The sequence below is a fragment of the Artibeus jamaicensis genome, unplaced genomic scaffold (genome assembly GCF_021234435.1).
Source record: "Artibeus jamaicensis isolate MK-2021 breed Jamaican fruit bat unplaced genomic scaffold, CSHL_Jam_final contig_585, whole genome shotgun sequence".
In the NCBI taxonomy this organism is placed as follows: Eukaryota; Metazoa; Chordata; class Mammalia; order Chiroptera; family Phyllostomidae; genus Artibeus; species Artibeus jamaicensis.
Genome location: NW_026521894.1, coordinates 12,776,450 through 12,793,274, shown reverse-complemented (window position 1 = coordinate 12,793,274; position 16,825 = coordinate 12,776,450). Strand labels below are relative to the sequence as shown.

The window sequence follows — 16,825 nt, the reverse complement described above, 5'->3', positions numbered from 1 at the left end:
GCATTTCCTGAATTTGGTAACTGCATGTTTTATTTTTCTACTTAAAACCAAACGAAAACAAAAGAAGTGTTTTCTTTGTACTGAGTTTGTGATTTGGTTCCATGGCGTAAGAAAAAATGTTATATAATTGAACGTCATATTTAAGAATTTACATTTTAATACTTTTGAGCTATAATTTTTGGAGTTAATAAGTTTGGAGGAATGGTAAAGTATGATTCTCAAAATAGTCGTCAATAAAACTACTCTGTCAATTTCTTCAGAAATGAGTGAGTTTCTAGAGCAATCCGAGGTAACTGCTATAAAATTTTTGTGCAGATTTTTCTTTCTTTTGTGCATCTACTCAATACCCATCATGATTTGGAAAAAGAAAGGTCTTAGTTGTTTCAGTCCACATTTAAACAAGCATTTAAATCTTTCCATGGAGTTTAAATATAGTCAGATAAAACTTGCCCTCTGTGCAGACTTCCAAGAAATAAGGTCTTCTAACTAAAGAATGGAGGTTTTCATATTCTATAGATGTCGATAGCAATAGTCATTTCCTCCCAATCACTCAACATCTAACTCCGAAAAACACTCATAACAAAGCTGTATAAGCACCATTGCTGAGGCCTAGTCCCTCCGCTCTTGTCCTCTAATCCTCTTTCCCGTGCTCAGTCTGGGGCAGCCACACTGGCCACACTTCCCTCACGTTCCTGCCTGAGAGCCTGTGGGTTTTCTGTTTCCTCCGCTGCCTGGAGCATTCATCCCCTAGATGCCTGCATGGCTTATTGTTTTACTTTCTTCAGGTCTCTAAATGTTACTTTATCAAAGTCCTTTCTTTACCACTTGTATAAAATAGCAACTTCTCTCTACACTTAGCATTGATTATTCCCATTAACCTGCTTTGTATTCTTTCATAGGATTTATGTACATATGATTTATGTTTCTACAGAACCTGAATATATTTCTTTAATTTTAAAATTTACTGTCTTTTCAACACACAAGCTTTGATACATACAAAAGACTATATGTAACACTAATACATAAATACAACATTAAGAGCATGATGATATATAGTGAACCCCATGAACCAGTAACAACCCAAGAACCTAGGATATTACCAACTTATTTCAACAACTGTGAGTCTCTACTATTTCATCCTGCTGGCTTCCTGCTGAGGGAGCCACCATTCCCTGTTTTGTTTGTAACATTTTTATAGTTTGATACTTTTTAAAATAGTTATAGTAAATGCATGCCTCCTCATACAAACACATACACACACACACAGGTGCCTAAATACATTGTTTCATTTTGCTTATTTTTGAAGTTTATAAACAATGTACTGCATGTGTGGTTCTAGGACTTGCTTATGTCATTCCGCAATTATTTTTCTAAGATTTATTTATGTCATCGATTAGGCTGTAGTTTCATTTATTATTACTGTATAATATTTCATTGTGTAAATATGACACAATTTGTTTATTTGGTTTTGGGGGCCATTACAAACAGTGCTAGTATGAACAGCCCGTACATGTTTCCTGGTATGTTTGCACACAATTTTCTCTAGGGTATGTTTCTAAGAATAGAATTGTGTCAAATTGTTTTTAGTGATTTTATTAATTTGCTCTCTCACAAGAAGTATATAATATCTACATCCTTTTATTCCCACCAGTACTTGACATTTTGGCATGCCTTCATATTTACTAGTCTAGTGGGTTAAAATGATATCTCATTATGATATTAATTTGCATTTTAGTTATTAATAATATGGAATATCTTCCACTATATTTATGAGCCATTCCTGCTTTTTAATTAGAGGGACAGCGATGAAACCAGTGTGGCTGAAGCGCAGTGGAGAGGGCAAGGGGATATGAGGCCAGGAGGTTGCGGAGGTAAAGGGGAATTTATAATGTTGAGCCATGTGAGTGAGCCATGGTAATAACTAGATCACTCTGCTTGTATCTTTTATTTTCAGAGTGAGGAGAAGGGGAGGGGAGAAGGAGACGGAGAGAAACATCAATTGGTTGCCTCTCACGTGCCCCCAACTGGTGACCTGGAACACAACCCAGGCATATGCCCTGACAGGGAATTGAACAGGGACCTTTCAGTTTGCAGGCCATTGATCAGTCCACTGAGCCACACCAGCCAGGGCAAAAGCAAAAATCTTAAAATAATGGTATATGTATTTTTTTAATGTAATGGTGGTTTTTATTACCAAAGATTTGAGGATTAATTTTTAGTGTAATAATTTAGTGGCATTGCATTGAATGGCCTTTAGGAGCTCAGCAAATGTGGTTACTTATGCTCTGCACCTGCAGTTACCATGACCCAAATGGGCTTTGATCAGTTATTGGAGAAGTTACAAAGTCCTGGTAAAAATCATTTTTTTGTTATCTGGCAGGTTAAGAAACTCTTTTCTCTTAAATTTTTCTGTTTGAATATATGAACTCATATTTCAGGAACATATTTATTAACTGTAGCTTTATGAATAGCATCATTAACAAAAGGAGGTAGTATGTTCATTAGGGATATTGGCTTATAATTTTCTTTCTAGTCTCTTTATCTGGTTTGGGAATTAGGATAAAGCTGGCTTCATCAAATGAGCTTGAAAGTCTTCCATCCTCTTGAATTTCGTTTGAGAAGGATATCTATTAGTTCTTTTTTGAATGTTTGGTAAAATTTACTTATGAAGCTATCAGGTCCAGGACTTTGGTTAGTGAGAAGTGTTTTGATTACTGCTTCAATTTCACTAGTTACAATAATTCTCTTCAGATTTTCTTTTTCTTCTTGATTCAGATTTGGAAGATTGTTCCTTTCTAGGAATTTATCCATTTCTTCCAGATCATCCAGTTTGTTGGCATATAGTTATTCATAGTATTTTCTCATAATCCTTTGTACTTTCCTGGTGTCAGTTGTTACTGCTCCTTTTTCATTTCTGATTTTACTTGGCTTCTCCCTCTCTCTGTTAAGTGAAGCATCCTGCTGTTTCTGTCATTATACTTGCTGACTTGTTACATGGTTCCTGGGGAATCACTTGACCTGGGAAATCTCCCTGAAGTGAGATTATGCTTCACTTTGTTTTTTTTGTCTTTGGTTTTAACTGAATTGATCAAGGTGACATTGTTAACAAAATTATATAGGTTTTAGGTGTACAGTTATCTATATATCAACTGTATATTGTACTGTGTGTTTACTTACCATCCCAAGTCAGGTCTTTTTGCATCACCATTTATCTCCCTTATTTTCTCTTCTACCTCCCACACCCACCGGCACCCCCGCCCCAGTCATCATGCTGTCCTCTCTGTCTCTGTGTTTTTCTGTTATTAATTCTCACCTTTTTCAGCCAGTCCCAGAACCTCCCTGCTTCCCCTCTATTTTCTTGATTAGTGGTGAAAGGCTTATCAATCTTGTTTATCTTTTCAGAGAATCAGCTCTTGGTTTCATTGATCTTTTGTATTGTTATTTTAGACTCTATTTTGTTTATCTATGCTCTAATCTTTATTGTTTTCTTTCTTCTTCTTACTTTGGCCATTGTTTTTCTTTTTCTGGTAGTTTCAGGTGTAAGATGCGATTATTAATTTGAGATTTTCCTTGTTTCTTAAGGCATGCCTGTCATGTTGTGAGTTTCCCTCTCAGGCCTCTTGTCACTGTGTCCATAGATTGGGAGTGTTTGAGTTTTCATTTGTCTCAAGTTATCTTTGGAGTTCTTTTTTATCTAATTGTTAACCCATTCATTGTTTAGTAACATATTATTTAGCCTTAATGTGTTGGCGTGTTTTTTAGTATTTTTAGTTTATTTTATTGAGCTTTGTTTTATATTCTAACATGTTTTATCCTAGAAAATATTCTATACATACTTAAAAAAATGTATATCCCGCTGTTTTGGGGTGAAATGCTCTGAAATGTCAATTCCATTTAATTTAGTGTGTCATATAAGGCTGCTGTTTCCTTGTTTATTTCTTCTCTGGAAGATCCATTTATTGAAGTCAGTGGGGTGTTGAAATCCCCAGCTGTGACTATATTTCTGTTGATCTCAACCTTTATGTCCCTCAAGATTTGCTTTATATATTTAGGTCACCTGTGTTGGGTGCATAAATATTTACAAGGGTTATATTTTCTTGTTGGAGTGATCCCTTTATTATTATGTAGTGTCCATCTTTGTCTCTTAGTATAACCTTTGTTTTAAAGTCTGTGTTGTCTGATGTAAGTATTGGTACCCCAGTCTTTTTTTCTCATTCCCATTTAAATGAATGTTTCCCCATTACTTTACTTTCAGTGTGTGTGTGTCTTTTGTTCTGAGGTGACTCCATGGTAGACGGTGTATGTGGGTCTTCTTATCCATTCACTTACCTTGTATCTTTTGATTGGGGCATCTAAGCCATTTATACTTAAAGTGATTATTCATAGGTATGTATTTATTGCCATTTTATTCTTTATAACTATATTTCTGTCTTTTTTTTTCCTATTTTCAACAAGAGCCCCTTTAATGTTTCTTGCAATACTGGCGTGGTGGTGATAAAGTGATACAGCTTTTTCCTATTTGCAAAGTTCTTTGTTTCTTATTTTATTTTATTTTTAATTTCAATTTATTTGTTCATTCTTTTATCCTTACCTGAGGATGTGTTTATTGATTTTAGAGAGGGAGGAGAAGGAGAGAGCTAGGAAGAGAAACATCAGTGTGAGAGAGAAACATTGACTGGTTGTCTCTCAAACGTACGCTGTCCAGCACTGAACCCACACCTCAGGCATGTGCCCGTCCAGGGTTCTTGATCATTTTTGACTGAGAGCCTTGCTAGGTTGAGTGGTCTCGGGTGTAGGTCCTAGCTTTTTATCCCTTTAAATACTTTTTGTTAATTCCTTCTGATCTGAAATATTTCTGTTGAAAAGCCAGCTGTCATGGGAATTCCTGCATAGGAAACTGTCTTTCTTTTGCTGCTTTTAAGATTCTCTTTTGAGTCTTTAACCTTTGGCATTTTAATTATGGTGTGTCGTGGTGTGGGCCTCTTTGGGTTTACCTTGTTTGGAATTCTGCACTTTCTGGATTTGTGTGTCTTTTTCAGTCACCAGGTTAGGGAAGTTTTTAGCCATTATTTCTTTAAATAGGGTCACAGTCCTTTTTTCTTTCTGGTTTTTTTTTTATGGTACTTCTATGATGTGAATGTTATTTTGCTAGGTGTTATCCCAGAGTTTCTTTAAACTATGCTTTATTTTTTTTAATTCTTTTTTCTTTAGGTTGCTCTGATTAGGTGTTCTCTGCCACCTTGTCTTCCAAATTGCTGATTCAGTTCTCTGCTTTATCTGATCCACTCTTGATTCATTATAGTGTATTTTCCATTTCAATTATTATATTCTTCATTTATGACTGTTTCTTTTATGTTTTCAGTGTCCTTTTTTTAAAAAAAAGATTTTAGTGCATATCCAGACAATAGGTAAGGGAAGGAGAAAAAGGAGAGAAACATCAATGTGTACTTGCCTCTTGTGCGCCCCCTACTGGGGAACTTGGTCTACAACCCAGGCATGTGTCCCCATTAGGGATCGAACCAGCCACCCTGTGGTTCACAGGCCAGCACTAAATCCACTGAGCCACACCAGTCAGGTTCTGTGCCCTTTTTTAATGCTTACTATCTCTTCGAGTTCTCACTGAGGTCATTCATTCTTTCCCTAATTTCCATTAATATCCTTATAACCATTGTTTAAAACTCTATATCTGGTAGATTTCTAGCCTCCACTTCATTTTGTACTTTTCCTGAGCATTTCTGTTATTGTTTTATTTGAGACACATTTCTTTTTGTCTCTCTCCGTATTTGTTTCTGTGTATTTGTTTCTTCTGACTGTGTCTCCCAGCCTTTGTATAAGGACACCTTTTGTAGTTAGGTGTGTTGTGGGGCTCCATGCTACAGTCTCTCTAATCACCTGAGCTAGGTGCTCCCGGAATGTCCATCATGTGGGTTATATCAACCCTCCCGTTGTAATTGACTCTTGATTGTTGTTGAGGTATCTGTGGGTGGGGTTTACTCTCAGGCTGGCTGACTATTAGGATCGACCCCAACCACAGTATAGATGCTGACCCCATGAAGTGGAGTTGCCCCAGCAGGGTCTGGTGCCTGCCAGGGTCTCTCTTTTGGTGTGCCACTTGTGGAGCTGCTTGGCCACACTGTGCTTTGGTCTGAAGCCCACCACTGGGTGTATTGGTTCTAGGGCCTTTTGCAAATGACTCTGGTGCAGATCAATATCAGGCATGGTCTGTGATTGGCCCTGGTCTACAAAGCAATCCACAGTTTGTGGCTTCTTTTGCTTGGCCTGGGTGGGTGTGGGTGTGGCCAAGCTGTACATGAAAGCTGGCTTCCACCAGCCCTGAGCCCAGGGACAGGATAGCAAAAAAAGTTTAAGGCAGCCTGAGATCTGCCTTGGCCTGCCAGCTGCCTGTTAGGCTCAGTCACTGAAAGAGACTGTGGGGATACACAAGCTGTATGATGTAGTTTCTTAGTGAGGCACCAAGTAGGAGTGAGTGGTGTTCGATAGACTGATGATGATTCAAACTCAGTGCCATTGCTGGATCTGAGACCATTCAGCAAAATTCTCAGGGTACACCAAGACCAGCCACCATCCTTCAGGTACCCCAGTTTTTTTTGTGGTGGGGTGGGGATCTCATGGAGCCTTCAGGGTGAGTCCAGCAGAGTTCATCAGACCCAAGCAGACTGGGTTTTGGCGGTGTGTAGGGAGGGCTCTGCACAGGAACAGTGGCAGTGGGTGGGCATGTGAAGGGAAAAGGGCCGCTGCCCTAGAGTCTCACAGCTTAGTCTCTCCTTTAGTCTGCCTGGATCTCCCTGAGAGGCTTCCAGCGAAGGTTTCACTGGGAGCCCAGGCTGGCTACAGCTAGCCTACGCCTTTGTAAGTGGAGACTTGGGAGACTCTAGTTAGTGCATTCCTCTGGGCTCATGTCTTATGGAAGGGGAGGTCCTAACCCAGGAAAGTTCGTGTCTGTGAATGGTGTGGCGGAGAGACTTCAGGCAGGGATCCTGGTACCTGTCCCTTCGGCTCTTTCTCCTGAGTCATAAAACCCTGTCTCTCCTCATGCAGCTCTAGTCTGCTCCATACCTTTCATTCTCCTGTGGAACCCAGGTTGAGTGGCTGCGTGTTAAGATTTTGTGTGTTGGCCCTTTAAAGAGGGCACCTGTGCTTCTGTCTCCTTTTCCCCCACCGGCAGACAGACTCCTTGCTGATTAGCACAGCCAGTTGTTTTCTGGGCTCCTCTTTTCAGCTCTTGTGCACCGAGCTGTGGAGCCCTGGGTGTGATTGAGACGCCACACTTCTCAGTGGGGGAGGGGCCTTTGCAGCTGAGGTAACCTTTTGAATTCTCTGTGGTGTCACTTGGGTGTGGAGCTAGTCCTTTTTGTGTCTTGGCCCTTCCTACCAGTTCTGACATGGCTTCTTTTTTAAGTCCTTGGTTGTAAGACTTCTTTTCAGCTAGTCTTCGGTTGGTTATTCAGTTTTATTATTCTATAATTTAGTTGTAATTCCAGTTTTGTCCTGGAAGGAGGTGGTGTAACTTCCTCCTACCCCACTGCCATCTCAGATCTTGAAAGTTTTTTTTTAATTAATTTTAAATACCAAATACAGATGGAATGACAGAATTTGACAAGTCACTCTTTAAAATTCCAGTAAAGTAATTGATTCATAGAGTTATCATGGGTTAAAATTATTTGATGGAGGATTGATGGAAAAATAAATATTCAAGAGAAAGATCAGCTGTTGTGACTCTTGCCCAATGATCAATGTGTTTCGCAAAGAGGAGACATTCACACACTCTGTGCCTCCTGATGTGAGGCCACCTAAAGTACACCTTCCAGGTGTATTTTTAAAAAACTCAAACCTGGTGACAGGCGGGTACTGGACTTACCGTGGTGATCGCATCGTGAGAAATGTAAATGTTAAATCATTATGTTTGTATACCTGAAACTAATATAATATTGAATGTCAACTATACTTTAAAAGATGAAAGAGAGATTATTGGTGATACCTGAAAGTAATATAATGTTGTTTGTAACTACAATAAGAGAGAGAGAGAGAACATTAATGACCATTAAAGGGACTAAGCATCCTCCCCCTCAAAAAAAGAAAAAGAACCTGAACTTAATCAAACCTTTAGAATTGCTATCTCATTAACAGAAAACTAGGAGAAAGGGAAAAAAGAACTAACTGAGCAACACCACTGGATTTTAACTGTGGGACATTCTCCAAGATGACCGACTCAGTTTTATCAACAGGGTAATGGGCATGTGAAAAAGAAAGGGTAGGAATAGGGAAACTGTATAAAGAGACTTAACGTATAAAACAACTGCATGCCCTTTCCATGGTACTGATTCAAACAGTCCAATGGAAACAAATGTTGAGACCATGTGGGAAGTTTAATTATGGAATGGGTATTTGATTACACAAATGAATTTTTATTAATTTTGTTAGGTGAAATAATGGCATGTGGTCATATCCATTTTTTTGAGATACATAGTACGTAAGAGTGAAATCACATGTGGTCTGGGATTTGTCTTAAAAGATTTAAGGAGTAATGAAATAAAAGTAAGTGACTTAAGGATGGAAGGAGCAAATATGGGAAAATCTTGACTATGGTGGAACCTGGAATGTCTTCATGTATCTTTGAAAGTATTCTAATAAAATTTTTGTTTACTTTTGAAAATGTTCACAGTAAAATTAATTTTACAAACTTTAATTAAATGTGATAGATACTTAGGTATTTTCTTGACTTTGTCACTCAAAACACAGAACCCTTTTAGTACTTCCCTCAAAAACATTCTTGGAGGGAGGGGCACGTGACTGCCACGGTAAGTGTTGAAAATGACAGACACACGGCGACCATCATCACAGTTAGAGCACAGCCATGACGGACACCAGCACCAGCCTGTGAACAGGGACTTAGTGAGTCAGAGAAGTTGGTTTCCTTGCTTGTTTTGGAGGCAGAAGCATCTGGAGCAAGTTCTGGTTCCTGGACAGCACCCTGAGCCAGCACCAGGGATGAGAGTGACAAAAACCATCGCCTGTGTTTTCAGCAGCCATACCAGATTTTCTTTACTTTTTTCACCAGAATAACCAGTGTTTTCATTGGCCCTAGAGCCCACTTTTCCATTTTCCTGGTTCTTCTGTAAAGTACATTGTTTTAATAATTTTCCTCAGTTTTTATAGATTTTGAAGATAATTGACATTTAGTATGTTGCACATGTTTAGAGTATGTGAGTTGTTAAAGTTTAACGTATACAAACATACATATATACATGTATACATACTAAGGTCTGTCCAGAAAGTATCCAGCCATGCAATGAAAACTACAGACATCTAATGAAGAAGATACAAGAAACACTGTACGTAGGACAATGATACCTCAGTCACCTTCCAAGTAGGTACTTTGGAATTTCACACAGTTCTCCCAATTACCATCAGCTGCCCCATCCTATTTTCCTGAATTACATTGATAGTCTAAAATCTCTTCCGTTTCAAAGGTGATTTTTAGTTTTGGGAAAAGCCAGAAGTCACAGGGTACCAAATATGGGCTGTAGGGGCTGAGTCACCTGGGTGATTTGATGCTTCATTAAAAAACTCTGCATAAAGCATGATGCATGAGTGGGTGTGTTGTCATGGTAAAGCTGCCAATCACCTGTTGCCCATAATTGTGACCTTCTGAATCATCCAAATAGTTTCTGCAGGGAAATGTCTGAACATAACACAAAACTTCATGCAGATTTGTTGCTCTACTCACTCATTTTGAATGTGATGGCCACACAGTACACATGCTCACTCAGTGGTGTCTACTGCCCCCACTGACCAGTACAGTGAAGTCATCATTGTACACGGGTATTCATTCCAGTCCACTCTCCTTGGCTGGCAGATTACATTGATGTCGCACAAACCATTCTTGTTATATTAACAATGGCTGGACATTTTCTGGGCAGGCCTCATGTTCTGTTTAGATTTATGTAAATACCCTCCATAATGTTCACACAAGGACAAAAGACTTTACAATTCATTTCTCAGAAAATATTGCTGTTGTTAAGTACGTGAATAATGGAAAAACATTTTATTATCTGCTTTGTAAAAAAGGTAAACGTGTAAGGTTTTTAAAAACAAAAGATGGTCCATTGTTATGTTAATAGTCTTATTCTCATTATAAAAATGTTTTTATTATTTACTTGTATTTGTTATTTATGATACTGTTATTAAGAAAAGCAGCCTCACATGTTATTTTTTTTAAATCAGAAAGCATCAGACCTTTTTTGGCCTGGCAAAAATTTTATTTTTACAATAGTTTTAACATCATATATAAAAAGTATTTAAAACTTTTTTTCCTGCAGACATCTCTTGCATTCTTAATTTCTTCTATCATGTTTGACAAATTTAAAACACAAGCGATAGAAAATGTTGCTAGAGTTGAAATAGCACTACTTCTGACTACCAACTAGTGATATTTTGTGGTCCAGCAAAACTGATAAATTAGGTGCTGTTTTAGGGTTCAGCTAGAGCAAATGAAAATAATTCATCAGAAAAACAAAGAAAATGAAACACTGTATCACCACAGTTTTTTTCAAGATTAGAGAATCAATCAAAAACTCGAAGTATCTGAGTTTAACAGCATGATTGTGGTTTTTTAACAGTTAAGTAGTGCATTCATTTAGAAAGATTTATGGCCCTTATTTTATTACAAACTTTAATAATACAAGAACCCAACAAAATATGAAATATAGTTTAATCTGTTAAAGAAGAAAAATAACCAGCATCTTTGGAAAATGTGCAGTAGAAAACAGCTAGTCAACAAATGTAGACCGTGCTACAAATGTTGGTGTTTCAAATACCAGTTTAGAAAAACATATGCCCGTAGATTTTGGGGTTTATTTTTATGTCAGATAAGCCCTGCAAGAGCACAGTTTTAATATTTAGTTGACATATTTATGAAGATAAACAGTGAACACCTCACTGATTTTTATATGCATTCCCCAGTATCTACAATGAAATATTTGGCATACTTGGTAATATTCGGGATCATTCTTAATAAAGGATTAAGAAGGTTTATTACTGGCATTGAAATGGAAATCATTAAACACTATTTTAGAAAAGAAAATGTGAGTGAATTGATTTTGAGTATAATGATAAAAATAGCCATTGACAAGGAAGTTACAGAAAATAAAGCCCTAAATAGGGAATAATTGTTTACCTTGCCTTGTTTTAACTAATTGGCCTACACGTCTTTCATTTAAGTCTTAAATGTGGGGGAAACATGAAGATGACAGCACCAAGTTAGTACAGAGCTTTTTAAAACTTACAGTTTTTGATGTTTTATCCAACCAGTTAGTATTCGAAACTGTTTCACTGTTTTATACAGTTTGTTATGCTATTTACTATCCTTCCTGTCATTTTATCTTTTACAAAAACTGTCTTTAATTTACCAACATTTTGAAATTATGAAATTTAAACCAAACTGAAAAACAATTGGATTTCAGAAATAAATGGAGATGCTGAGAGGTTGTTAATGGATAATTAGAGCTTCTGGCTAAGGAAACAGCATTTCAAATAAGAGCCATTATAATATGTATTTTTTAATTAAATTTATTGGAGTGACATTGGTTAATAAAATCACCAATATATAGGTTTCAGGTGGACAGTTTTGTGACACATCACCTGTATATTGCATCGCGTGCCCACCCCACAAAGTCAAATAAATTTCCAGCACCATGTATTTGACCCCTTTTCCCTGCACTGCCCTTGTCCCGCTTTCCTCTGATCACCACCGTGCTGTTTTCTCTGTCTGTGGGGTTTTGCTCGTTTGTTTTTTGCTTTTAGTTTTATATTCCACATATGAATGAGGTTATATGGTTCTTGTCTTTTTCTGTCTGACTTATTTTGCTGAGCTGATATTCTCAAGATCCATCCGTGTTGTCTCAAATTGCAGTGTTTCATCTTATGTATCACATCCTCTGTATCGTCATTGATCGAAGGACACTATGGTAGTGTCCCTGTCTTGGTCACCTTGAACAACACTGCAGTGAACCGAGGGGTACATATATCTGCAAATAAATATTTTCAAATTTTGGGGGCAATAACCCAGAAAAAGGGTTGCTGGGTCATCATATGGTAACTTCATTCTTAATTTTTTGAGGAGCCTCTGTACTGTTTTTAGGTTATTTTGTTTTTTAACTGCTTAAATAAATCATTAACATATTAAACCAATTGAGCAGAGATCATGGAGTGAAAATTTATATTTCATCTTTATTTTTAGAAAATAAATATAGCTCTTTTTGTACCTGTGCTATTTCTATTTGACTAAAGCCATGTTCATTTATTTCACTTATTCATTCAGGTTATTTCACAGTTGAGAATCTTGGGCAGATCAGTAACAGCTGGTTGCAAATTTGACAGAGAAATCTGGTCTAATGAACTTTCTCCTGTCCTCAATCTCTGGAAGAAATTAAACCAGGTTAGTAGTGGAATATCTGATTTGTTCCCTTTTTGCTCCCTATCCTTTTTTTACAGTACCATCAACAAACTGTCCATGTTGGTAAAACTTTGCATTGATCTGTTCAGAACACACACAAGGTCCTGGAACGAGACAGAGGAGGTAACAGTAATAGAAGTAGATCGGTCCGTGCAGCAGTGTCACCCGTGCAGTTTGTCTCGTCCTGGCATGTGCTGGGTCGTCTCCGCTGCCTGCTGTGGATTTTGCTCACACCTGGCCTTCTTGTCTTTGGTAAAGTCAGTGACTGATTCAAGGTGTCCATGCAGTGAAGTGCTAAGGAAAGAAACAATTTATCAACTGGATTCAACTTGTTTTTATATTGTGGAATAGGTACTTTGTAGATAGTAGAATAGTTGTTTGCTCAGTAGGCAAAGCCATTAGGGTATTATGGTTACTGTTTCTGTTATTCTCTAGAATTAAAAATATATAACTTTATAATTCATATGTTTAGTGATATTATAAAAATGCCTCTGTCAGATTTCTGACTGTGAAGTCATGGCTCTGATTTCCATTCTTCACACCAGTTCATATTAAAGTTATTATTCTTTAGTCTCTCTTCTCTCTTTTTATAAACCAACCTTTGCTTATCTTCAAGTAATAACCAAATTTACACAACTGTTCAGTTTTCTCCTTTAGCAATTTATTTTTTTCTTGATGTTTGAGTAATATCCTCTTTGTCAGGAATCAGCTTCTCGTAACAGTCAGCAACTTTTTAAAAATATGACATTGGCTGTTTTTAATTTTCTGATGATTTTTCCATGGAATTCTTAAAATGTGTTTACATATATAAGCACATACATATATGTATAAATACTATATATTACAGCTATTCTGAGAATAATAATATAAAATTTTCAAAGTCTTCATTTGGAGAATAAAGATTTCAGTAATTGGCTGTGTTTATCCGTTATTAAATAACAAACTCATTGTAAAAGTAATCCTAATCGTCACATAGATCTCATCTTACGTTTTAGAGACACAGGCCAGGTATCTGTTGATAACTTTCCTTCCTTCTGAATTACAAGGTCGAAGTCTGCTGCATGATTTGTCACATTAATTTCTTGTAGTTTTTTCTGTCAATACTTCTGAATTTTCATTGGTTGTTTTTATCTCATATCGGGCTTTAAGGTGAAATTTCTGTCTGTATATTTCACAAGAAATCTAGTGATACTATTTTGTACTGTGAAGGAGGAGCAATGTCTTTTTCTTCTACACATTTAGATTCTTAGCTGGTTCTCTGTTACAAAAGACAGATGAACAAGAGAAAAGCATACAGATTTACTTAATACAAATTTTATGTTATGTGAGAGCTTTCATAATGAAATGAAGACCGGAACAAGTGGTTAAACCTGATCATTTTTATGCCAGGTTTGATGAAGCATGCAAAGTTGTGGAAAACCGTGAAGGCTAAAGGGAGCAGACTGGGGAGAACTTAGCAAGGCCCACTTGTTTGTATTCCTGTCAGCATGTCTGCCCCTCTGTCTTCAGAGAAGAGAATGTTCCTTCCTCAGACCACAGCGTGGGCACATCTCTCAGAGCAGGGTCCTATAGTGCCTCACAGGGAGGTCAAGAGACTTCTTTCTGCACCTGTGGTTTCTCATACTCCTGCCATTTAAAACATTCAGTATACCAAAGTGTCCTGTGCCGAATGTTGCCCTTTGAATGAGCACTTGTGAAGTTGCAAGGGACACCCTCACATTGCTGAGTATGTGCTCAACTACTAACTCACTTTCCTTGGACTGTATTCTTTTAAAGTTGGGCACTTCCGAATATTCCTGAAGTTGACTTTTCCTACTGTGCGATGTTTTCTGGAATATGTAGTTTAGTCTTTCTTGCTGTACCTGCTTCTCTCCATCATACCCATTATATTTTATTGTTGCCCCATCCCTTTCACTCCTACCCCCTTTGCCAAAACATGCAGACACTTCCTTTGTAACTCTGGGAAATTTTTTTCTGTTATGTGAAGAAGACGACAGGAGGGGCTTCAAAGAGATTTATATATCTATACCTATATAAATTATTTGCCTCCTAAAACCCAACCCAATAGTAGACACTTATTAATTCTCTATCTTTTTTATTTTTCCACGCCTCGTCTTTCTCATTTGGGATGTAGAAATATAGTCCATTACCAGCTCTCTGACATTGGATTCACACCGTCAGTAACACACCTGCTCACTCCTCAGTTCCTACAAACAAAGGAAAAGGAGGGCGCCTGGTTAGAGTAAAATACCCTAGGAACCTGGAAGTGATTTGGGGGCAGAAGTGCTGATTAGAGGATGTTGAAAGATTTTATTTTAGGGGAAGTTTCTTGGGGTCATGTTTATAAATCCTATTTATATGCTCGCATTAAGGTCATATAAGGTCATATAAAGCCCCATTTATAAGCTCAGTAAACTTGCATTGAGTCATCATTCTAAAGGGCCACACAGAGGAGAAGGAAAGCAGAAAACTTAACCTGAAACAAAGAATCAAAAGGGAAGGTCGAAATGTAGATTTTGTAATAATTTTTCAAACCCACTGGCATGTGGCTCATTTGGCTTTTGTTATTCCTGCTAAAGATAGATAGGTGACCTCGGGTTAAACCTGGGATCCACACTTCTGAATTCATATTCCATATTCTTAATTTCTTTCTAGATCATATAATTCACCCTTTTGAAAACTCACTTGGTTGCTTAGGAATAAAATAAAATGCCAACTCGTTAGCATGGGCATTGGTGGCCCAACTGGCTGCCTGTACCCATTCTGCCTTCTCTGTACCAAATGGTTCATGTTTTTCTACACTGAATATTTGCTGGGGTTTTTGTTGTTTTTGATATGCCAGGTACTTTTTAACATTTGTATCCATTCTTGTGATTTCCTCTGCATAGATTTACCTTCCTTTCTGTTCAGTGGGGATAACTTCTTAAAAATTCTTACTAGTGTAACACAAACATCAGTTTATAACTTGCAGAGATATGCATTACAAACACTGTGGTGGTAAATATGAATACATTCTTGCTCTGCCCTTAAGAAGCTCACAAAATATTTAATGTGTAGTTTTACAGAAGTCATACATGTAAGAAAGGATCAGTCTAGCTCCTATTTTCATCTTTAGCTTAGTACACAAGCCTCTTTTTAGTAATCTGTTGGAAATTTACTTTTTCTTTATTTCCTAGTTATTTATTTATACAAAGCAACTTAAGAGTTAATTTCTAGTTGAAAAAGGTTATAATTTTCTTTCCTAAAGTGAAACTTATAGTTCATGATGTTATATTTTCAATATAAAAATAACATATTTGAATTATGAGGTTGTTTGCCAAGGTGTATGATGTCATTATTAGGGCATAACTGTTTTTCATTCCTGCTCAAGGATCCAGTAAATACTATTTGCTAAAAGTTCCCACTAGATGGAAAATTTACATTTTTCTTGGTGAGTAAATTGAAGAGAATTTGTTTAGAGACTTTGCAAAAAACTATTTAGCCAACGTTGATAAGCAGCTGGTTTTTACTTCCACGGCCATTTCACTTAGATACAGCCAACTTCTCCTCTGAATGGACGTTCCTTGGGTCAGCTGGTAGTGGACCTGACAGATGTTTTTAATGTGCACTACTGATATAACATAGTAGTAGTATGGGACCTCTAGAGCCAGACTGCTGGGTTTAAATCCTAGCTCTAGTACATACTAGCTATGTAACTTAGGAAAAATTACCCAACTTCTCTGTGCCTCGGTTTTTTTTTAAGACTTTATTTATTTATATTTAAAGAGAGAATGGGAAGGAGAAAGAGAGAGAGAAATAGCAATATATGGTTGTCTTTCACATGGCCCCCACTGAGGACCTGGTCTGCAACCCAGGCATATGTCCTGACTGGGAATTGAACCAGCGACCCTTTGGTTTGCAGTCCGTGCTCAATCTACTGAGCTGCCCCAGCCAGGCTGTGCCTCAGTTCTTTTACCTATAAAATGGGGATAATTATAGTATTTGCTTCATTGTCATCTCATAAGGATTAAGTGATTTAATGTATGTAAAACCTTTGTGATTGTGTATGGCATATGTGAGCATTCTCTGTTAACTATTCATTTTACTTTTATTGATGGTACAAAGATTTATAATGACCACTCCTTCATTTGCCCCTTTTCTAAGCAGATTGCTTTTATTATTTGTATAATTATATACAAATCAGTCATGCATTCAAAATATCTTAATTTAGCACCTAGTTTATTTCAGCAGATTTATGCTAGGTACTGTGTTGTGTGCAGAATGGTCATGGTACCCACCCTGCAGAATTTACACTTAGTTTGTAAGAGAGACATTTCTTAAATTAGAGAAGAAAATAAGGAAAATAAATAT

General features: G+C 37.2%; 1 protein-coding gene across 2 annotated transcripts in view; it reads left to right on the top strand.

Moving 5' to 3' along the window:
* Positions 1–16,825, top strand: part of DYNC2H1 (dynein cytoplasmic 2 heavy chain 1) — a 317,131-nt gene that overhangs the window by 227,772 nt on the left and 72,534 nt on the right. For both annotated transcript variants that reach the window (XM_053670464.1, XM_053670463.1), the window contains exon 83: positions 12,341–12,457. In XM_053670464.1, coding sequence (XP_053526439.1) covers positions 12,341–12,457 — 117 coding nt within the window. The remainder of the gene's footprint in view (positions 1–12,340; positions 12,458–16,825) is intronic.